At 42.2% G+C, this 25116-nt stretch overlaps 1 protein-coding gene across 1 annotated transcript in view; it reads right to left on the reverse strand.

The window, feature by feature from the left end:
- The window catches only part of NPHP1 (nephrocystin 1), a 152201-nt gene that overhangs the window by 74092 nt on the left and 52993 nt on the right, over positions 1 to 25116 (reverse strand). Inside the window, exons 6-11 of the mRNA XM_082252304.1 lie at positions 22863 to 23046; positions 19620 to 19721; positions 18549 to 18646; positions 15131 to 15182; positions 14940 to 15024; positions 13187 to 13281 (exon numbers count right to left, since the gene is read on the reverse strand). Of these exons, the coding sequence (XP_082108430.1) occupies positions 13187 to 13281; positions 14940 to 15024; positions 15131 to 15182; positions 18549 to 18646; positions 19620 to 19721; positions 22863 to 23046 (616 nt within the window). The remainder of the gene's footprint in view (positions 1 to 13186; positions 13282 to 14939; positions 15025 to 15130; positions 15183 to 18548; positions 18647 to 19619; positions 19722 to 22862; positions 23047 to 25116) is intronic.

The following is a 25116-nucleotide window of genomic DNA, read 5'->3' on the forward strand; positions in this document are numbered from 1 at the left end:
TATACCTTAGATCTCTTAAAATGAAAATCTCCTAGAATTGCCCTTTTGAATGAACCCATATAGAATGTCTTGCATGCTCTCCAAAGACTGATATTCTTTATCTTTTTGGCTGCAAAGTTGACTATAGCCAGATTATGAAAAAAGGCTTCAGTCTCCTTGTCTCAGACCAGGCAAAAAAATCTCTTGGATCATGACTCAAGAACAAATAGCCAGCATCTTGAATGATACAGGCAGGTGTTTTGAAAAAGTTTGGGCCTCATGGCCTAGCTATATGCATGCTGACCTGTGATCACATCAGGCAACGTAACTAGATGTTTGTAGAGTCCTGTTGGAATTTTTCATTTTGTTTGCTTCTTATTTCCTTCTTTAATTTTCTCTCTATTCGTATAGGTACTAATTAGAGAATGTGATATGATACCACGCTGTTGATAAAGTGATAGGTTGTGAAGATTGCAACACTTTGTGGGAAGGTTCGCTGACTGATGCACACTTGACGCTACGCTAACATATTTTACTAAATATGCTGCAACCTGTGTTGCAACTGCTGATTAATGTTAAATTAGTGATTGTTTTGAGTGTCACCACTCCTCTGTTTTAGGTTGTCTTTCATACACTCAATAAAAATATTCAAAGCAAAAAAACCTGCTCCCCGTTGAATGTTTTTTTTGTTTTTGCATTGGTACATAGCTATTATCTACTTTTGTTAACAAAAGCTTGCAAATATTCCAGAATAAAATGACAAGATTCTCACTTCTATAAACTTCAATGGGGTTCGGGCGCTATATTCGTTATTTGCATATTTTTTTCAATTGCTTGGCGGACGTAAAAATAATTTTTCTCAGTTTGCTCATCACTACTGGTTGCTAAGGGGCAACAAAGCAGTTTATTAGTGTGCTTTGAATATATAAACCCTGCAGTTATCCTCCACCACAAAGGATGAATAATCCTTTGACATTCATTGCTGCATTCAAATAAATGTGGAATGTATAAACATTGGATAGATTAAAAATCAGATAGGTTCCTTTGTTTGAGCCAATGTAACTGAAATTTTACTGCACAGTAAAAGGCCCTACAAACTATCAACTGGTTAACACAGATGACACACAAGCACGCTGAAGTCGCGGCCTTTTTGAATGACTACGGTTTTTGTTCACCTACGTAAGTACTATTTATAATAAATCTACTCCCTGATTATGGACTTCACTATGAGGCTTTTATTTCACTTCTGGTGATGCTCAGACCGATGGTTCGGTCGGGTTGAGTGAATAAAGGGTCGCACTCATCTCTTTGGACTTCAATGCTGCCATTGCATGAGACTCTGCAGGCACGGACCAACTGCTGGAGTGTTGGAGATATTGCTTTTTTACTCTGAATTGTTGATTGCTCGGCCTGTCCACTTGAAAGGTATACTGCCCATCATATTCTATCGTCTGGTAAGGAGATTGGAGTGTCTCACAGTGGTGTGGTGTGCTTTTATTCGCACGAAAGATGATGGAGGAATTTCATCTCTTCTTTTACATATATGTATATTGATATGTGTTAGCGCTGCATACGGATCCATATTGACTTTATTTGTTACTACAAATTTATGTTGCCTGCTTAGTGATTTTAATACATTCATTTTTTATCTAGCATAGCGCGGATTGCCCCTTTATATTAATATTCACTGTCCATTGACAGGTGTATTTGATCTGTAGCTGTCCTGACACGAACAAAGGCCCATCAACACAGACCCCTATTTAATTGTGTATGCAAAAATCAAATGGAGCTGCTGATTTATGTTAAAAAGAAAGAGAAAACATGTGCAAAAGAGCTAAAAGCTCTACTGGCTGTCTTAAAGTACAAAATAATGATGTACAATATTTCACATGCACCTGTTTTAAATGTACCTAAGATAGAAAATATCACAATAATGCCAATAGACTCTGACCATTCCCTATTATGATGGCTTGGTAATCAAAACTGGCTGAATCTGCTTATAAACTACAGGTAAGCTCGAATTCTGAAGTATTAAGGTTTCCATGTGTATACAGACTCAAATGCTTTGTCTCTGCCTACATTCTTCTTCCCTGGTCACTTTGTGTTACAGCGACTGCTTGAGGAGTCACCTGAAAACTAGTCTAGCGTAACAGAAATCTGACACATTTTAAAGGAATTTTGTTGACTCAAGAGCATAAATGAACCAAGAAGCTGCTTCTTTAGTTCCACTGAAACTTTGGGAAATGTGATACACAATAAAACACAGCATAAAAATCAGCTGAGCTGTAAGAAATCATTGTGATTGTCAATCATCTTACATCATAAATAAAGACGGCAATCTACTTTATTCTGATTATTTGCTAATTGTTTCCTTTTTACTCCCCAGCTAAGCCCGAATTGTAACTTAATTCCTTAAGGCAATTACCTTTCAATTTCAAACATGTCATATTAAATAAAAGATTAAAGACTTTGTTACTTGCATTCAAAAAATAAATAGTCAATAATCTTTAGCCTTAATCTTAGCCTCCAGTCTCTTCCTGTTTAAAACTTAATTGCCAAGAACAATTAAAAATAAAAATGAAAAAACTATTTCTGCAATACTCACCTTCTGTCTCTATACTAAGGCTGTATCCACACCTGAGTGTCGCATTTTTATGCACGTTTTTTATGGCGTTTGAGCTTCAGGCCTTTTTGTATAAGCCTACAGAGTATCATTTGTGACATCACTTTTGGCTGTGTGGTCAGCTTATAGACACGCTACATGCGCACGCTAATGCAATTCTGGGGGAGAAAACTCCCCAAAACACACCAAATTGCCTGAATCGAGCTATAAAAGTAGCTCCAAAACTTTTTTGAGCTTCAGGTGTTCACCTTCAGATGTTTAAGAGTGGAGTTGTGACCCACCACCATAGATATGCATTGATGTTTTTCTCCCCGAGTGTTTTTGAGCTTCAAGCTTCGTGCTACAAAACTTTCAGGTGTGAATGGGGTCTTAATGGTTCTCTTCAGGGTTGAATGACAGCTAGCGTCATTAAACCCACTTTCTGTTGGCCATGGCTGTCCTAGACGCACTCCTAGCTGATACTGCGGCACTAAATAGTACTCTCATATCAGTCAGTGATTTACAGTTCTGAAGCAACAGTGTCAGGATGAAAGCCAGGCAGCTGGCATTTTCGGAAGCAAAGCTCATCAATGGCAATCTTCCTATGTTTCTGAGCAATCTGTCACATTCAAAGCAAGAGAATAGGTTTTGTTGAACAGGTAGAGAAGCCAAAAAAAAAAAAGATTTTTTATTACATCCTTAAAATCCATTTCTTGAAGTACATCACAGGGCACAGAGCCATGAATCTTAACATATGAGTTATATAGTCACCTACAGGTGAAGGACACTGGCAACCAATCAGAAAGGATGTCCACTTATCAAACCCCACCCACAAAGGAAGTACCTCAGTTTTGTAGCAAGCAATAAAGGCCCCATAGAAGAGGGGAGGGACCTCTGTGTCCCGTGATGTACTTCAAGAAATGGATTTTACAGGTATGTATTAAAAAATACATTTTACTTTTCGTACATCACGGGACACAGAGCCATAAATCATAACATATGGGATGTCACAAAGCAATGCATCTGAGGGAAGGGGGACACCAAAAAATACCGCCATCCAACCACAAAAATGATTACAACGCTGCCTGCAGAACACTGCGGCCAAATGCAGATTCATCCTGGGTCCCAACAACCATTCGATAGAAACAAGTGAGCGTATACACTGACGACCAGATTACGGCCTTGCAACCTACTCCTCTGGTAGAATGTACCTTTACAGGAAAAGGTGGAACCTTCCCTTCTAAATCATATGTCTGGGTAATAACCTGGCGAATCCAATGAGAAATCATAGACTTAGATGCTGCTAACCCCTTCCTGGGCCCTTCTGGCAGCACAAATAAGCTCTCGCTCCTACAAATGCGAGCTGATCTTTCCAAGTAAAACGTAACTGCACGCATTACATCAAGAGAATGCAATACATTTTCCTCCTCTGAGTGAGGATTTGGAAAAAAAGGAAGGTAGTATAATGTCCTGATTCAAATGAAAGGCGGACATCACCTTGGGCAAAAAACCTGGGTGTGAACGTAGAATCACCCTATCTTGATAAAAAATCAAGGATAGCTCTTTACAAGAAAGAGCTGCTAGTTCCGATACTCTTCTAGTTGAAGTTATTGCAATCAAAAAGACCAGTTTCTTGGTCAGAAGAACCAGGGGAAACTGCCCCATTGGCTCAAAAGGCTGTTTCTGTAAAACTGCCAGCACCAAATTGAAATCCCAAGGACACAATGGTGGCTTCACAGGTGAAAGCAAACGTAACATTCCCCGGACGAAGGTCTGAACCAACGAATGGGACGCAATTGGTTCTTGGAAGAAAAGCGATAAGGCTAAAACTTGTCCCTTAATAGTGCTCAAGGCTAATTTCATATCTACCACTGCTTGAAGGAAAGCTAGAATCCTCCCGATGATATATTTGTGAGGATGCCATTTACTGGCTTCACACCAGGTAATGTAGGATTTCCAGACCCTGTAATAAATGTTTCTAAAGAGAGACTGGTTTCCTAGCATTTATTAGGGCCAGATAAACCCCGCTCCGTCAAATTTAAAAAACTGTACAGCAGAGTGGAATATCAGACCTTGAGAGAGTAGATCCGGAGGTAATGGAAGGGCCCAAGGCCTTGTCACTGCCAACCTTTGGATTTGTGCATACCAAACCCTCCTTGGCCATGCCGGAGCTACCAGGATTACTGGTTTCCCCTCTAGCTGGATCCTGCGCAAAAGACGCGGTATCAGCTTCAACGAAGGAAAGGCATAAATCAGGGAATATTCCTTCCAAGGAGTCACTAAAGCATCCACATTGAGTGGGTCCCTGGTCCTGGACACAAATCTCTTCAATTTGTTGTTGAACCTGGATGCCAACAGATCTACGTCTGGGACCCCCCAGCTTAGGCAGATTGATTGAAAAATCTTGGGATGCAAGGACCATTCCTCCGGTAACATCTGATGACGGTTTAGAAAATCCGCCTGCCAGTTCTCTATGCCTGGAAAAAAACAGTCCTGCCACAGGATTCGGTTTGAAACCGGAATCCAATCTTCACCCCTCACAGTGAGCTTTGTCCTGACGACCTTCAAGGACTGGGTCCCTTTGTTTTAGAGGGGCCATGGCCTTGGACCTGTAAAGCACCCTGCATAGAGCGCCTTTGGGGTTTGGTATTACCAAGGGTCCAGATCCCAGGGTCCAACGTCTAAAAAGGACAGCATTACAGGCAAAACCTTACAGCTGCTTCCCGAGGCACAGGTACCATCTTTTTAGTCCACTCAGTTTTTTTAGATGGATCTGAAAGCTAATCCCTTAGATTCAGTGATCTTTGATCGGGGTATGTAGCATATTTCTTCTTTCTTCTTCTCCACTGTGACCATCACCTTTAGACACTGGTGAAAAAACGGAGGTACTTCCTGTGTGGGAAGGGTTATATAGGGGGGCATCCTTTCTGATTGGTTGCCAGTGTCCTTCACCTGTAGGTGGCTATATAACCCATATGTTATGATTTATGGCTCTGTGTCCCGTGATGTACGAAAATAAAAACTTTTTCTATAATATTGCACTGAATTTCCCATGGCAACGTGAGTGTTAGTTAATTTTTCAGTAATTAGCAAAACACTAAGTATTCACTAAGGATGTGGATACTATATTTTTTATGAAAAGAAGAGGACATTTATTAAGTACGCAATTTTATATTTTAAATCTGAATTCTGGGAAAATGTAAAAATTACCCTAGCAGTGGGGCCCTTTCTGCACTGTAAAGTTTAAAAAATAGTTTTTTTGCCTAGGGTACCATTAGATACAGTTTTATTTTATACCTTGCTTCGCCTGCAACTGGTTCTTTCCTTTTCCCTCATGGATGGGCCCTAGACATCCTCATTGTACATGATGATGTCAGAGTGTGACTGAAGGATGAATCGCCAAAGAGAAGCGACTTTGAGGAACTGGTTGCACTGAGAAGTAAGCTTGCAAAAGCGAGATGTTATGTAATAAAACTGCTTTTTAATGTTATAAACAAACAAAAATGGGGAATAGAGTATTATCAAATCACATAACCAGAGTCTATACCATCTGTGGCATCCTGCTCTTAACCAATTACAAGCACAAAAAATCGGTTTGATCCTAGGGAAGATAGAAACTACCCCCAGAAAAACCAAGCGGCTATTTAAGCAGACACTAGACTTGTTGGTAGTGAAAAACATATTTATTGATTAGCAAAAAAGTAAACTGTAGTATCAATCAATGATTTAATTTGAGTGTACATGGCACATAGCGATTGATACTACATTTTACTTTTTTGCTTTTTTGTCCCATTTGGCCAAGATCTCCCTTTGCAGGGACCCCATATGGAACTGTGCAAAAGGGACCACCTCGAAGGTAGAAACCATCAGGCTTAGCACCCTCATGCAAGTCCAGAGGGATGACCACCTGCTGGACAGCAAGAGATGAATTGCAGCATCCAACTTCTGGAGTTTGTCCAGAGGAAGGAACACACTGGCTAGAGTCCAGAGTCAGATCCAGATAGTCCAGTTTTGTTACATAGTTACATAGTAGGTGAGGTTGAATAAGGACAACAGTCCATCCAGTTCAACCTGTGTAGGTGTGTGTGGCTGTAATCATCTCACATACCCCTGAATGTTCTGATCCTTGAGATGTACGTCTAATAGTCTTTTGAAAGCCACCATACTACCCGCAGAAACCACCTCTTGTGGTAGAGAATTCCACAATCTTGCAGCCCTAACAGTGAAGAACCCCCCACGTTGCCTGAGGTTAAAACGCTTCTCCTCTAATCGCATTGTATGCCCCCGAGTCCTCATGCAATCCGTTTGACTGAACAGCTTTTTTTCTAAGCTGAGATCCCCATTGAGATATTTAAAAATTGCTATTATGTCCCCCCTCGGGCGTCTCTTCTCCAGGGATAATAAATCAAGCAATTGCAGACGCTCTTCATAATTAAGGTCCTCCAATCCCCTAATTATTTATTTTTTTTCTGGTTTTGTGGAAGGAACCAGAGAAAACTTCTGATAATTCATAAGTCAGCCGAACTCCCTCAGAGTCCGTATAGTGATGTCCACGTTGTCCATCAGACCAGTAGGAGACTCTGCTCGCAAGAGAAGGTCATCCAGCACTGCGATCCCTCGCTGACGTAACAACGCCAGCACCAGAGCCAGCAACTTTGTGAAGACCCGAGGAGCAGAGGTGAGACCAAAGGGTAAGACCACAAACTGATAATGCTCCTCTCCCACAGCAAAGCGGAGGAAGCGTTGGTGACAGACACATATTGGAATGTGTAAGTAGGCGTCCTGGATGTCGATAGAGGCAAGGATATCCCCGATGCAAGGATGCCACCACCATACGAATAGACTCCATTCTGAACTTCTGTACCCGCACAAAGCAGTTCCGGGCCTTGAGATCCAGAATTGGACGCACAGGTTTGAATACAATCTCTAAAAACTTTCTGGAATTGGAACCAGAACAATTACCCCTTGAAGCAACAGGTCTTTCACCGCCCCAAAGAGGGCTTGCAAGTGGTCCAGGGACAGACGCACATTGGAAGGAAAGAATGAAACTCGATCTTGTAGCCAGACTGTATCACTTCTTAGACCCAATTGTCTTGCACCAAGGAGGTCCACGGGTCCGGAAACCAGCAAAGACGTCCCCCCACCCAAGGCACGGTTGAGGGCGCACCTTCATGCAGAAGGAGCTTTGTCTGCAGGTCTGGAGAAACCCGCTTTGGACTTGCCAGACCAACGTCGCTTGGATCCTCCCGAAGAGGCCTTGAAAGCCTTTCCGATCCTGAGGGACAAACAAACTTCCTGTGAGCTGAGGACAGGCCACCATTCTTCCGTCTGCCATGAGGTTCCTTACCCTTACTAGCCAGTGGAAGAAAGGTGCTGTTCCCCCCTGTGAGACTCCTAATGATGTCATCCAGGGTAACTCCAAACAGGCGATCTCCTTGAAAAGAAAGATTCGTTTGAGCCACAAAACACGCCTAAGGATCACTGCTGAAACAGGCAGTAGGAAAGTCAGGGGAGCCGCATCCAAAAAGGCATCACAGATAAACTGCAGCCCCTGGACCAACTGGTCTGGCAGCCCTGCAAAGGCAGGGGGGAGCTGCTCACCCTCCAGGTCACGGCATAAAAGCTTAGCCCACTCGGTCAGAGTTTGTGACACCAGGGCAATAGTGAAGACCGGTCTGAGTGCCGAGCCAGCCACAGTGAACATACAGTGGGCCACAGCCTCCGCCTTTCTGTCAGCTGGATCCTTAAAAGCCGGCGTTTCTTCTACCAGAATCATGGTTGCCTTATTCAACCTGGAAACTTGGGGACCCACCACTGATGGAACAGTGCACTTCTTAAGGAGGGACTCTTCAAAGGGGTACCTCATTGCAAATCGCTTAGGGAGCACAAAGGGACTTTTTGGACGTTCCCACTCTTTTGTGACAAATCTGTCAAAATAGGAAGGAAACGGAAACTCCTTCGCCGCTGTAGACGGCTTGTGAGTGCCAAAGGGAATTGGTGCCTCTGCCGCAGCTTCAGCTGCGTTCCCCATTTTTAAAGTCTCACGCACAGACACAATCAATGCATCCATCATTGCCAGTTTGAGCGCGACTACAGGAGTGGAGGAATCATCCTCACTATCTAAGAACTCAGGGCGCGTGGCCCCAGAACCCTCAGGGCAGGCCCCTTCCACAGTGGCCAGTTCAGATTCAGAATCTGAGAAGACAGATGAAGCAGGGGAAGGCGGGGGTTTTTTTTTACTACCTCGCCGCCCAAAAGTCACCTCCACCCGGGACGCAAAGGACTCCAGGTGTGCCATCAGTGAATCAATGGATTGTTGGGACCCGGAGGGCCCTATGGGGTCTGAGATGGGGGGACAGGTGGAGAAATGTGCTCCAAGGACTCTATGAGGAATAAGGGTAGCCCACAAAAGTGCAAAAAGACACTGCTAAGGGACACCCCCACTGCGCTGGTAACGCCACCCAGTCACCAGCCACAGAGCACCCCCAGATCCTGCAGCAGAGAGAGGGAGAGAACCCCACCAGACTCACTGGCAGCACCAGGATTAAATCCCTCCACGTGCGGCATCCAGGAAGGAAAGAGGCCCAGGAGTCAGCACCGGGGGATAAGGAGGGGCTCCCACAGCTAAAATGGCCGCCCAGAAGGCTCCACATTAAATGGTTGCCATTAATTTCAATGCTGGACTAACGCAAAATGGCCACGGCGGCTAAAAAAACATGGCCACCAGCCTATGCAGAAAATAGGCTACAACAAAATGGCAGCCCTGCGCGGCTCCACGAGACTCCTAAGGACCCAGGAGGGATCACTGGGCCCAGGCAAGACACAGAGCAAGAAGGGGGAGCCCCCACCAGGTAGAGCCCCCTCCCCCACAGCCGATCGCCCAGTCGCCAGCGGCGCGCCCCTCCCCGCCCCCATTGCCAGTACAGCACCCTGCCCCAGCCCCAGGAGGTAGCAAGACCACCAAACAACCCCAGTATAGGTGAAGGGGGGATTGATGACCCACAGGACCATCAGACTCAAGTTGGGGCCTAACGGGAAGAAGGGGAACCCGGAGGTCCGACCGTCTCAGGGAGGGGCCCGCACCCACCCCAAAACCCTCCAGGGGGAGAGGGGTGATAGCTACTTCCCATACCAGGAACCAGGCAGGCACCGCTCCAGACAGAACCTCCTTGCCATGTAAATGGGTGGCTGTCAGCCAGCAGGAACACTGTGACGCAGGCCAAGAACCGGTCGTATGCGACCTCGTGAGGCATTAAACTTGCAGGCCAGCCCCTGTCTGGTGGGGCTATGACGCAGCCTACCTAGGACATAGCTGAAGTCTGCACGTGTTCGTTGGCCAGACTGTGGTGACCACTGGATCTAGATTATCCAGCCCATCGCCAAGTCCGGCAGTTGATTGTAGATCTTGCAGGAAAACACCAGGAGAAAAAAATCTAAAAAGAAAAAATTGACAGGACCAAAAATCCCAGCAAGGAACTAAGTCCTTACTCCTGACTAGGCAGAAAAAAATTGAGTACCTATAGCAGAGAGGGCGAGTATATCTCCTGGGACTGCCCATAGGCGTAGTCAAGTTATTTTTCTGCATAGTGTCCTACTCCTGTAGGGGGCAGTATAACCCAAAGGTTAAGAAGAGCAGGAGCTGTGTCCATCAATGAACGAAAGAGAAAGAACATTTATTACCACTTTAAGAATCCAGCATTTTAAATACCCACCTTGCTGCTATGTTACTGGTGTGTCCTTTCAAAAGTGCAGGGACATACCAATGACACTGCATCTATAGAGTTTAGGGAGTCACAATGGGCAGAAACAGGCCTGTAACATCTAACACAATCAGAGGTGTCAGATGTTGACGATTCCAGGGACACCTCTTAGGCCTCATGCATACTTGACTTTTTACAGCTGCTGTTTTTGGCATCAGACTTTTTTTTTCTGTAGCCAGTAAACTCCCCAGCATGTTATCCTGTGTCCATGCACACATAGGCTGTTATCAGCAGTTTTTGGCAGGGGGTTTTCTGGAAAAAAACAGAATTAGTGGGTTTTAAGAGGTCTTTTTCAGCTGCAAAAATGCTCTAACTCTAAAACAAGCTTAAAAACGCTGAAAAATGCCCAAAAACGCAGCTATTCAACATTTATCAACGTTTTTGAGCCATACGCTTTTGTTGTAGCATAGTTTTGCTACTAAAAGCTAAAAAAAAACGCTACAGCTGAAAAAAGCTAAAAAACACAGCTTCCTACTGATGTTTTGATAATGTTCAGTGTGCATGAGGTCTAATTCTGCAAGAGAGCAAAGATTAGATTCTATGGAAATGCTATAGTAATATTTTATATATAAAAAAACCCACAATTTATTCTAGTTACAGAAGTCTTATATTGCTCATCATTCTTTATGAATCAATATGAGCCAGGCCCAGCTACCTGTCCTCAGACACATGCACAGCCCTGTGCCATAATTGGGTAAGCAGTCATGAAGCATGTTAACACTGCAAAAAGACTATTTGTTCTGCCTGGTTCTTGCTCTGTTTTATTTGCACAAACTATGCACACATTACTGTTATCCTTTAAAGTTCTGTTGCGAGCTGACATGTGGAGTATCACTTTAATGCAGACACTAATCATACATAACGATAAGAGTTTTCATAGTCTAAAAATTACGTTAAAATATTTTTTAACTTTAGCTAAAGTAGAACTATGGCCTCCTAAATGTCCCATAAATACCTGATAATCTTGGCAGTGAAGTCTACCTGAGGGCTTAAGCACACTGCAGCTCAAAAACAAAAGCTGCTTTTAGAGGCGTTTAAGCTTTTATTTTTCTGCCTTTTTGCATGTTTTTGAGCGTAAGCTTTTTTTCCACAAACACTCCTCTCAGCTCAGTTTTTACTTCCAAATGACCACAATGCATTGCAAAAAATACTGTATATGTAGCTTTTTACTCTGGCCACAAAAATTGGACACACCATTTGCTGTTACTTTGGCCAGGTTTTGTGACCAATTGTTGTGGCCAAAGAAACAACATTTGGCCACAGCATATAGCCACAAAATATGTCCAGAAAAAAAAAGGCCAAAGTACAACAGCTGACCACAGCATTTCCACAACATTTTCACAGCAGGGCCACGGGAAACTTCCTGTACCTCCTAGGGCTTCCAATGAATAGACAGTATTTTCTTAATCACTGTTTATGAAATAAGAAAGCTGGAACGCTCATAACGCTCATAAAAAATATTTTTTGCGCCAATGCCTATAAGGTGCATGGACATATTGGCTAAGATGGAGGGGGGTTTCCAGGCAGAGAAAAATGAGAGCTCAAAAAATGTCAAAGCCCTGTAGGAGCAGCTTCTTTGAGCTGCAGTGTGCATGACCACTAATGCACCTTCTTCTGATGTGTGTAGCAACACTTTTCACGCAGGCTTTGCTTGCTTGCATCACAGTGGGACGACAAGGTATTGCAGAGGGCATGGTTTTCAGCACTGTCATTAGTAATTCCCCTAACCCTGCCTGCTTTCAGGATTAAAAACAATTCCTCTGTTGCTGAAACCCTCTTCCTGCGAGCTGCAGTGTCTGGGAGGGGGAGAGTGTGAGACACAAATAAGAGAGGTTTTGGCTCAGGTAAAACAGAAAGGATTTAGTTACTTCAGACTTTCTCAACTGGGGTGCCGCCTCAGGTCATTAGGGGTGCTGTGGCATCCTGGTAGAGAAAGGAATGTGGATCACACCGAGCTCTTGCTCCTCTGCCAAATTATACAATGGCACATTAGGAATTTGGTCTGGAAAGTGAAAGCAGCGGAGGAGGGAGGTGTCTTCCCAAGTGTGTGTGCTATGCTCTCCTCCTCTCCCTACAGTGGGTACCCGGCAGTGGTAGTGCAGGTACAATACTGCAATTTTGTGTGTATGTGTATGTCGGTTTTCATATATGTGTATGTATGTATGTATGTTTTGGGTTTTTTTTTGGCTCATTCATAATAAAGGCAAGGACTGCCATTCCTTTGAAAAGCAATCCATGCTCAGATCGCTTTTCAGAGGCATTTGACAGGCAATGAAGAAGCAATATGTTGCCTCCTCAGCGCCTTTTTTGAACCCCTTAAATGCAGCATCATCGTGCCACAACTGCATGCAATGCACGCAGTTGCAGCACAGCCCCATTTACCTGGGCGTATAAGTCCAGCCATGGCAACAACATGTGTACGACCCTGGCTGCTGCATGGTTTTTACCGCCCCCAAATCTCACGTGAACAAGCCCTTGCTTCACATCTGTTCATTTCAATAACCTGCCAAGAAAAGAAGTCCCTGACCCTTTGTAGAAAATCATGCTGCGCTGAAAACGCACCGAGGTTGCCAATGTGTGTGGGTACCATTAAGAAATAATGACACCCTTGGGTGTCTGCTAAAGAGCAGTGCACTTGTGTGTCAGGAACGCACGTGATTTTGCACATGTTCCCTGGAGCACAGTATTGTGAAACAAGACTTTTCAAGGGTGCCATGGCTGGGAAAGGGGTGAGAAAAAACTGAGTTACTTCATTGGATTTGTGTATCACATCTTGATGAATTTGGTACTTGAGCAGTTTCTCAAACAGGAGCCTTTAGTAGAACTTTTAAAGAACAAAACTTACACCTCCTTTTTCCACGTCCCATAACAGATCCTTAAAAGCAAGCTGGGAAGCAGTAAGCTCAGGCTGGAGATATTTGTTTGACCTGTATTGATCACCTGCATACGGAAACATACAATTATATTTACAACGTATAAATAGCATAGTGGCAACATAAACATTACTACTTGGCACTGCTTAAGCCCAAGAAATATGCAGTTCATTGGTCAAATCAAAAATATTTCTACAACCTCTAAAGGGTATTTTTCATGCCCTGTATGATATCATGTGCATCTATACTGTATTGAGTGGAACTCTGCAAGTATCTTGATAACTATCAAGAGAAGTTTTCATTGGATGCTAAGGGTTATTGTACTGTTATTACGTTTTTTATTGCTTTACTGTGTAAGTCCGTATTTGTTGGCAACCATGAATTTGAGGCTACAAATGAAAACTGTGGTTTCAAGCTTTTACAATGGCTACCGTTTACCATGGAAAATGTTTTTTTTTTTGTGTTATTTTGCATTCAAAGCACTAGTCACTCCTAACATGCCTAACAATAGTACAAGAAATAAGCAACAACTTTTAAAGTGGTAGTAAAGTTACTAAAAAAAAAAACACCACTGGGCTCCAGGATGGTTTAAAGTTGCGCTGCATACTAACGCATTATGACAGACTTCCCTTAAAACAAAGCCCTCAAGTAGCGCGCTGTTGGCACTGCCATCTGCACTTTACTTCGACTTTAAGACCCTTTATAAGCTATTGGCAGCTTAAAGCAGAACTTCACTCAATCAATTAACATTAAGTATTTTTCATTCTTATGCTAGTAGCATTAGTAAATACATAGGAAAGTATATTATATTTACTTGTTTTAGGGCCGATTCACACTAGAATCACCCAGGAACGCGGCCTGCGTTGCTGTGTGATTCCTGTGCGATGTCAGCCCATTTATTTCAATGCATGCACTACTTGTAAAAATGCACTGCAAAAATGTACTTCAGTACCATGCGCTTCACGTTTGAGGTGTTGTTAGAAACACACTAACGCTTGCACCAGATCACAGGGGCAGTTGATTTTGGAAGGTGGTGCAGGAAACGTGCATGGTCACTGGCACTTCAACTTTTTTTTTTTTTCACATTTATTCAGTTACTTCCTAGTTTCTAGGCCTAGGCAAATGATGTCATACATCCCAGGACTCTTGAGAGTAGGAGGGGTATTCTCATCAGATTCCAGGAAGTAAATGCTACATGAATCATCTGCCTTTACTCAAGATGGCCACATCCAGAAATGCTAGGGGGTGTTTTTTAAAGTGATTTTTCAGCAAAAAAAAAACATAGAGGCATGGATGGATAGGGTATTTGAATTAAAAAGGTTTGTAGTGCTCAGGTGCTGTGTAGTTGCGCAGTCCAATTCTAGCTTATTTAACCCCCCCGCTGACGTGGCGCATATATGTGGCCTCTTGGTGAGTGGACTGTAATGGTCATATACTGTATGCGGCTCTATGTAAACACACTTCCGTTCTGAGAGCGTGAGCTCTGTGTGCTCCCTGCACAGTCGCCAGCAGAAATCGGAAAGCTCTCCATGTATACTTGTGATCGGGAGCTTTCCAATCATGTGGCACTTGTGACAACCAATCACATGACCCAAATGCCCAACTTTGCCTCCTGGCATTCAGAAGCTCTTAAAGGGCTGCGAGGCCGCGGGAAGGAGTTAAAGAAAATAGGTAAAAATAAGTATATCACAACTGAGGCAAACTAAACCATCTACTAAACAGCACCTTGTTCTAAGAGTTGGGCTAAGGTTGATGAACGGAAGCCAGCAGGGACTGTACCCATAGTGGTAAGGGCATCAGTAGCACTCATCTGAAAAAGAAAATGAATTAAGCACATGCACCTCAACACCAAGTTAATATCAAAATTATTATTTTTTTCAAATTAAAGCGTCAGCAGGATCCTGTTGATCACCTACCTCCTGTGTCCTCTTGGAGGCACTCAGCTGTGAAACTGTATCAGTTTCAGGTCTAATATGGAAATCAGATTAGAAATATTTTATCAATTATGACAAATTATATAAGGCACTTTAAATTACAGCAATAACAGGACAGCAAGATGCTTTCTATCTACCTAGATACACTTGTCAGGCAGATAATGTAAATAAGTATGCAACATTAAAAAATAATATTTAAAAATAAACAAAAAGCGAATAAATCAGCCCAAAAGCAAATAAATCACTTTCTCCCAGCGCACACAAAGTACAGATACTATCAAACAGAAAAATGAATTGCACCATCGGCAGCTACTATAAGTAACGTCAATCATTCATAATATATGCCTTAAATCCTCATCAAAAATCGCAGAATTTGCAGCGTTTCTTGGTTATATTCCATCTCGTGTGTCTTTAAAAATCCAAAATAAGCACCACCATGTGAGTCCTAGAGTAGTTCACACCACTTAGGTTTAGTAGGAGTATAACTCCAGACGTAGCCTATGAATCTCATCACCGCACCTCGTGAGAACCTCTTCCTATAGGTATTAAACTCAACAGATCTCTAAACATAATTCGCCTGAAATACTGTTCCTTTCTCCAATAAGGATCCTCTGTATGCAAAATCTTCCTCCCATTAGAGTGTCTCTCATATCATAAAAGATATCAAGACCTGCTGCGTTTTGTCATCAAGACTTCGTCAGACACCCTCTGGCGAAGTTGCGATGATGAAACGCATCAGGGCGTGACCACACAACTACCAGGACTACTAGCAGCTTGTATCTCAACCCAGGAATCACCTCGATCAGTGGACACGAGAAGCGGTGAGTTAAAAACAGGCTAACTGAGCAGTTGGGTATTGTAACTACATGCTTTGTTTATACTTGCTTCCTGTAAGTGCATTTTAAAGAGGGGGGGGGGGGTTGTATTGAATACATTTTAAGACAGTATTATGATATAAGTCTGTTTCTTCTATGATATGAAAGACACCCCGATGGGAGGAAGATTTTGCATACAGAGGATCCTTATTGGAGAAAGGACCTGTATTTCAGGCAAACTATGTGTTGAGATCTGGTGAGTTTAATATCCAAAGGGAGATGTTCTCACGAGGTGCTGTGATGGGATTCATAGACTAATGCCCCGTACACACGTGCAGATCGTCGGCCGAACGATCGGCCGTCTTTTGTCCCCGGGCTGTCGTGTCTGTTGAAAAGTGCAAAAGACTGCACAAGAATTTTGTCCGCCAACTACAGCCGACTGCAGAAGTGATGTCATGTGATGGTTAACTTTCCATGTGTTTTTTCTTTTCTGAGTATGCCCAGTCTTGCAAATCTGCTGTCTGTCGGCCGAATTCTGTATTGACTGGCGAACAATCGGCCGCTCTGGTGTCGGCATACAAAAATTTTAATGCTTGCACGACAGATTCTTTTCGGCCGAAAGTGCGCTGTCGGCTGTCGGAAGCATCATACTAACAAGCCGAAAATCGGCCGATCGTTCGGCGGCCGAACATTTTCGGCCGACAATCTGCACGTGTGTACGGGGCATAAGTCTGGAGTTTTATCCCTACTAAACCTAAGTGGTGTGAACTACTCTAGGACTGACATGGGGGTGCTTATTTTGGATTTTTAAAGCCACACGAGGTGGAATATACCCGAGGAGAGCTGCTAATGCTGCGATTCTGCATATGGTGGACACAAAGTGGATTTTTATCCCTTATAGCTATTAAAAAAATTATATGAATTAAGGTTTTTATGCCTGGAGTTCAGCTTTAAATATTAAGGCTCCTGTGTATATTGATGAACCCCATAACTGGTTGGGAAAGACCTCTTCCACAGACACTGATAAATCACTGTAGATAAATACAGTAGGGGATTGGAGTTAAAAAAAAATTACTAGCCCACAGACAAGTCCTGAAACCATTCAGATAACCCATTACTTTGCTAAAGTATAGCATATTTAAATCCAAGAAGAGAAAGACAGGATTTTCAACTATGGCAAAATCCTTTTCTTGAAGTTCATTAAGAGGGTGGGCAACACAGCAATGCCAACAAGTGCAAGAGAACAGTACAACTGGGCTAGCCACGTGTTCAATTGACTGTCTAAAGCACCTTATGTCTAAAGCTTGCATCAGCTGAGGCCAAAACAAATGCCTGGTAGAACTTAGAGAATATATGACCTGAAGACCAGGTATCTTGTATGTGTTGTAGATCAGGCTGGATTGACTATATCGGTTGCTGGTCCTGGGTGGGTGGTTATGTGCGCGGATTGAAAGGATTTCATCCGGTAGGAATGTGCCTGATGGTTGAGAGTGGTTGTGGACCCTCTTGGGTCCTGAGCTGCTCCCTTTTTGGTACAACCTTAAGGTTGTTTTCTCATGTAAGGTTGAAAAGAAATGTGGAAAGAAGGAGCTCCTGGTATCCAAAACAATTGCGAGTTTGGAAGTCGAATCAAAATTTTTTATTGAGAGTAGTAACAAGTACATTAAGCCAACCCATTTCAGGAGAAAGGCTTTCCCCTTTTTCAGTGCTGTTGCTGCAACTTAGTTGACTAGCAGTAAACCTCGTAACAGATGTATGTTTACAAGGTTGTCTGAAGTAGGCTGGCGGAGTGACAGCTGTGGTTGCAGGGGCAGCAAACTGTCAAACAGGAAACAGGGGCAGCTCATTCTTTCCTCATTTCTTTTAAAGCTCACTGAAGACCAAGTGGCAAACTTACAATATTGGATGGCCAAGAGATACTAATGGAGTAGATTGTGTCTAGACAGGAAAAGATTGAATCTTATCCTAAATCCTATAGGCTGTCAAATTGGCTTAGAAATGGTGGAATAAGAGGCAGGCTGCCCCCTATGGGGACCCTCAGGTATGACAAAAAATAGACTTTGTCAGCTCAACCACATGAAAACAACGGAGGGAAACCTCCCTGTGATGCACTGAGGCAGGACATACAGATGTGAGAACAATGACCAGAGTGAGATGAAAAGAAGAGTCCATCCTAGGCTAGGGAGAAAATAAGCCCAAGGCCTTTCCCCTTGCTTTCTTAGATATCTTTTGTGAACTACAAAGCAACAATCATCTATGTAAAGAAGATGAGCAGAGGGGGAGGGGTTTGCATTCCAAACTAAAAGAGCAGCCTAGGGTTGGAATGTTGCTCCACCATAGAGTAGTGAAAAAAACTTTATCATCCTTGGACAGGCAGTGTCCTTTTGGCAGAACCATAGTGTGCAAATAAAGGAAAATAAAGCCTGATATTAATGTTTCTGCCACTTAACTCTTTAGACAAAAAAGAAAAAGCTGCAACAATGGTATTCGATAGTGTATATCTACACTTGTAACATTCTACAAGGGGGAGCAAAGTAAACTGTAGTACAGCAAATGGTGAATATTGATTACTATAATCAGTTCACCTATTTTTACTGTCAGTAGCTTCTTCAGCTGCTTCTTCCTCCTCCTCTTCGCTTTCCCCCTCATTAGCATCAGGGCTGTGATTGTCTCCAGTATATACCTGTCGGTTAAGAAATAATGAAACAAAATTAATAATAACGTAGTCTTAAAGGAGCTGTAAAGTCAGGAAGGGTTTTTATCTAAAAGCCTTCTGTGTGTAGCAGCCTCCCCACCACCCCCTTATACTTACCTGATTTTTTTTATTGGATATGTTTTATAGCAGAAAGTAAAAAATAATGTCTTTTTCCGTTTATATAGAAAAAAAAACCCACTGGTAATTACATGCCACCAAAAGAAAGCTCTATTTGGGGGAAAAAAATGATATAAATGTAATTTGAGTACAGTGTTTCATGACTGCGCAATTACCAGTTAAAGCAGCACAGTGGCAATATAAAAAAAAAAATGGCCTGGTCATGAAGGGGACAAACTTTTCCAGTTAATACTAATATATTTAATGCCTAAAAGATCAGAGTCCTGCTTTTTGTAAACTTTCATTTACATCCAGAGAAAACACAACAAATTTTTTATCTAGCGGGTAGAGTGATGACTCATGACACACATCTGATTGGCTGGCTGGTACTTTTTGATGTTTTGTCAGTTGGTTCATGTAAGCCTATATAACCTTCAAAAAGCAACAAGTATTCAATGTTTGATAGCCATGAACAATTTTCTTTGATAAAAGTATTTTCATTTCAGATCAACATCCTCTCTTCCCTGAAGAAGACTTTAAAGTTGAAACACGTTGAGCTTCATATGTATAAAATGTTACTGTTGTTATTTTGGGCAACTAATAGTATATATTATGACCACAAAGTACTAAAGTGAATGCTGATTGTTCCTAGCACTTGCAGGATTTTTATATTAAATTGCCCCCCTCCCCCCTTTTTTTGCACTTTGATAAGTTTCCTTGCTTTTAGGTAGTGGTACATTTTTTTGTACCAATTTATATGTCAAATCATTTAGTACTTTTATTATATACTGCAAATATAACAAAATCAAGGCAACAACTCCAAAGAATATAGCAAATGACTTACCTGCAAGTAGGTCTTTGGTACGAGACCCCTGAATCCCTTTGAGTTTGTAGCCACCCACCAACCATCGGGCTTCTTATCTAGGATCTGCAATACTTCTCCTTTCTGAAAACCCAGTAAAAAAAAAAGATGTATGAGCCACTGCAGGGAAACTGGAGACAGAGGTGTGCTTGGGGAAAGATGATGTGTGTGCACTGGAAGTGAGATACTGGGTAAAGACCAATGTGTGTGCTGGGGATGGGATCTTTATTACTGGATAGAGACCAATGTGTATGCTGGAAGTGGGATCTTACTGGGTAAAGACCAATGTGTGTGCTGGGTGTGGGATTTTACTGGGTAAAGACCAGTTAGTGTGTTGGGGGTGGACTCTCACTACGGGTGTCTTGGGCAAAATTCACAGCTACTGATTTGGAATACAAGACCAGAATATGCTATCTGGCTGGGGAGTATGCATCACAAGCCTAGCAAAACAAAATTATAAATCCTACAGGTGGTCATCACATATGTATTGTAACTATTTAGCTGCTTGCCTGGAGTTCAGCTTGGAGAGTGGCAGTAACACAGGCATGAATTTTATTTACTATCAATAATAATGATAATAATATTGATTAGTTTATGCACAAGCATCTAAAGCATAATCACAGTAATACAATCAGTTGTGCCTTAGCTCATACGGATTTCATTGTATTGTTAAATCATTTTGGTTCAATGTGCAAAAACCTGTACCAGGTTTTTTAAAATAATAAACATGTCAAACCTACCTGCTCTGTGCAATGGTTTTGAACAGAGCAGTCCCGACTCTCCTCTTGTTAGGTCTCCTACCGCCACTTCTGGCTCCTCCCTCCTGCTGAATGCCCACATAGAAATCTGGTTTGTATGGGGTATTTGTGTGGGCTCGCTCTGGAGGCTCGTTGCCTGTGTCTATTGGAAGTGTGGACGGGGCCTATCCCTATTGGAAATGCGGGAGGGGCCTGTCACTATTGGAAATGTGGCAAATAGTGCCCCGCCCCCCTACTCCCTCGTCAAAGGATTTGAATGCCACTGGCTCTCGCTACCATCAATCTGCCCAGTGAGGAGGGACAGATATGGGAGAGCCGCTGCTCTTATGCACTTCGCTAGATTGAGACCGGGTTCAGGTAAGTATAAGGGGGGGCTGGGGGGATCCTTTTTAATAGAAAGCTTTTTACCTTAATGCATAGAATGCGTTAAAGCGGTTGTATCAAAACCAAAAAAAAAACAAACAAACAAACCCTGCAGGACAAAGGCATAATGAGCTAGTATGAGGGAGCGGTCATGTTTCCTCAGCGTGACCAGAGCCGCGATGACGTCAACTCCCGCACATGCACGCGGGAGTTCACTTTCCGGCAAGGAGCCGGCAAAGAGCTCTGAAAGTCCGCCGGACCTTCAGAGCTTATGCGCCGCTTGCAGGTTTAGGAGATATTAATTTTACCTACAGGTAAGCCTTATTATAGGCTTACCTGTAGGTAAAAGGTAAAAAAGTGAGGATACTTCCGCTTTAAGATTAAAAACCGCAAGGCATTAGAACAACTTCATTTCCCTTAACCACTTCTCCGCTAGAGCAATTTTTTCATTTTTCACTTATGTTCAAATCTGCATTTTTTTTTTTTTGCTATAAAATAAAGTTAAACCCCCCCCCCCCCCCCCCGAATTTAATATATTTTCTGAAAGCAGAGACCCAAAAAAAGATGTTAGTCAATATTATCAATGATCACTGTATTAGTGTCACTAGCCATGTCATTGTCAGTTAGTGACCCCCCAAGATAGTGTCTGTTAGTGCCAGACTGCCTGCTACCCTATAACAGCCACACTATAAGCCATTACAGTATAGGATCAATAGCTGCGTAAATTCCAGTATATATATATATTGGCCTAAATTTATGAAGAAATTTGATTTTTTTTTTATAGGATATGTTTTATAACAGAAAGCAGAAAATATATATATATATATATATATATGTGTTTTTTTTTTTTTTTTTTAATTTTTGGTCTTTTTTCGTTTATATAGTAAAAAACAGTGGTAATCAAATACCACCAAAAGAAAGCTCTATTCGTGTGAAAAAAAAATAATATAAATTTATTTTGGGTAAAGTGTTGCATGAGCACGCAATTGCCAGTTAAAGTAGCACAGTGCTGAATGGCAAAAAATACCCTGGTTATAAAGGGGGTAGAACCTTCTAGAGAGCAAGCGATTTATTATGTATATTAAAATGCATTGCCGTATATATATTTTTTCGGCTTGACTTGAAAAATTGGGTGAAGCTTGTAATTATTGGAAATGTGGACCTGGTCTGTCTCCATTGGAAATGTGGGTGGGGCTTGTCACTGTTGGAAATGGAGGTGGGGTCTGTCCCTATTGGAAATGTGGGGGGGGGGGGGTCTTTGCTACTGAATACGTGGGTGCGGCGTGTCACTATTGGAATGTGGCCAGGGCCTTTAGCTGTTTTAATGTGGACGGGGCTTGTTATTATTTTAAAAATGGGCGGGGTTGTCACTATTGGGATTGTGGGCGGGGCGTGTCATTATTGGAAATGTGGACAGGGACCGTAATTTTCTAAATTTACGTTTTTTTTTTTTCATTTAGGCTCCGTTTACATATTGGTGTCCCGAATCGCGGGAAAATCGCAGGATCGCAGGAAAAGAAGTACAAGAACTTCTTTTGAGCGACAGGTGTCCCACAATTCTATTTGCACAATTTTACCGCAATTCATCGGGGCGAGAATCGCAGCAAAATCTCGCCGCATCTGGAGTGCTATTGGAAGTGACAGGACTCAAGCGGGTTTCCTGCGATTTGCCGTGATTCGGGACGCCAATATGTGAATGGAACCTAATACGGTAGAATAAAAAATAGAAAACCCAATGGTGATCAAATACCACTAAAAGAAAGCTATATTTATTTGAAAAAAAATGATATAAGGTATATTTAATTTGGGTACAGTGTTGCATGACCGCGCAATTGCCAGTTTAAGTAGCACAGTGCCGAATAGCGCCTTCTAGAGGTAAGTCAAGTGGTTACCTTTATTGCTATGTCAAGGGGACTAATACAAGTGACAGTCATGCAACCTATTCAACTCCTTGGATGTACTAGACATGTCCAAAGAGGCGACCTATTAAATAAATGTTTTTTATGTATTTTTTTTTTTTTTTATCTCCTACGGAACATGAAAACCTATGAAAACCAAAAATGTTAATGATTATTAGAAGGATAATAAATAATAAAACATTTACTTTAAAAGTCAGATCATCTTTCTGCTGGGCTTGGAAATCTCCCAGGGTGATGAACTCTTTAGCAGTGAGGTCCAACTCTTCTTCCTCCTCATCCTCCTCCTCTTCTTCATCATGGTCATTACCCTGATCTTCTTCTTCATCTTCTTCCTCATCTTCACTTTCTTCCTCATCCTCACTAGCTTCTCTTAAACAGCCATAAAATAATTTTAAATCATTCTTTTCACATTAAAAATACAATATCAGCAAATCTTTGAAGCCAAGAATTACTTTTGTTTTTGGCTTCCACATCATGTTGTGTTTATTAGTCTAATGTTTATATAGTCCAGTAACCAAGTAGCGCTGAGAGCCCTTGGGTTTCCAGTGTTGGTCCCCTTATGCCCTTACCAGCTCTTTCCTGACAGTTAAAACTATTCTGTTTCCTATAGCACTGGAAAAAACAAGCACCAGTTGAAGAAGTCTACATGCTTAAATCAAGCCACCTGCCTTATGCACACTATGCAGCGATTCTTTTTACAGAGAATAGCAGGTCTAAGCTAAAATTCCAGATATTGCATTACAACTGCATTATATGATCATACTACGTGATATCTGGCCATTACCAAGGGATACTGATCAGCTTTAGCGGTAGAATCATTATCTGTGTTCAGTATGGGATGCAAAAATATATCACAATAATTGATATAATCCTACGAGCAGCCAAAATAAAACGAATTGCTGCTAGCACTCCACTATCTCATAAGTGTAATCACAATTCATCCAAAAAATGCTGCGCAATTAATAGCTGATAAGCCAATATAAAAATATAAATATATATAAAAATCATATGTGTACATTTATCAAAAATGTGACAGTTATATAACACAAATAGTGAATAACTGATCAAATATGCTGTATAAAAATAAGCTGTGTAAAAATAAACGTGCTCAAAAGTCCATACTGTGCAATAAAGAGAGTCCAAATAAATAAATCAACTCTTCATAGGTGCCGATGGTGCCGTAAACATGCAGAAATAAAGCTACAAATGGACGATCAAAAGTGACGAAGTGCTTCAACAGGTGCCTCAGTGAAAATAGCTCCCCAACTGTGCACCCCTTGTGGTTGGGTCCTCACCGTAATACATGTAACCTTGAAATTAAGCTTGGTCATAAAGCCATTAATGCCTTCCTAGGCTGGGATAAATCTGTTCAATCCCCCCAGGTGGGGATCCTCTATGGGGTATTACTCTTTCTGGTATGTCATGGTGGTGTCATACATGAAAGGAAGAGAACTCGATAGTGCTGAAATCCTTTAAAATGTATTTATAAAAAACGCAGGAAACTACTCACATTTAGAAGGTGCTATGAGTGCACCCATTTACAATCAGCATCAAGGTAAATATCGTGGTGGTGAGGTAAAGTAACTGTCAACCTGAGATCAGCTGCGTCAACCAGCCGTCTGCAGACTGTACAGACAGAGCGACGGCTGGTTGACGCAGCTGATCTCAGGCTAACAGTTACTTTACCACACCACCACACACAATTTACCTTAAAATGAAGCCCTCCAAAGACGCGCTGTCACTGCTGAAGGCGCTTCCATCTTCACCTGGCTGTGTGAGCAGCCGGAGCCGCGATTGTGTCACTCCCGTACATGTGCGCGGGAACCACAGTTCACAGCACAGGACTCTGAAGGAACGGCATGGTATGTCACCGGCGGCATCAAAAGTAAATATCTCCTAAACGGTGCTCGTTTAGGAGATATTTAATGTACCTATAGGTAAGCCTTATTATAGGGCTTACCTACAGGTAAAAGTCATGCATGGGAGTTTCCTCCAACTTTAAGTTCATTCACTAGTGTCACTAATTAGCTAGGAGGGTGATTATTAGTTAAGCCTACAAAATGGCTACCTTGAATGTTGCATGGGTGGCAAGAATACCTTACACCAACTATCACACCAAACTACACCAGTGATCCCTGAATTGCGGCCCTTTCTAGCCTTTATCTGGCCCTTGGGGCACTATTCCTCCCACTGACACCAACAGTGGGGCATAATACTTGACACTGTTACTAGTGATTGGGCATTATTTTTCCCACTAATATCAATGATGGGGTATTATTTCTCCCACTAATATCAATGATTGTGCACTATTCCTTCCACTAATATAAATATCGAGGCACTATTCCTTCAACTAATATCAATAATAGGGTTTTTTTTTCCTTCCACTAGTATCAGTGATGGGGCACGATTTCTCCCACTGACACCTACAATGGATCACCA

The sequence above is a fragment of the Pelophylax lessonae genome (genome assembly GCF_965119305.1).
Source record: "Pelophylax lessonae genome assembly, chromosome: 3".
NCBI classification, from domain to species: Eukaryota; Metazoa; Chordata; class Amphibia; order Anura; family Ranidae; genus Pelophylax; species Pelophylax lessonae.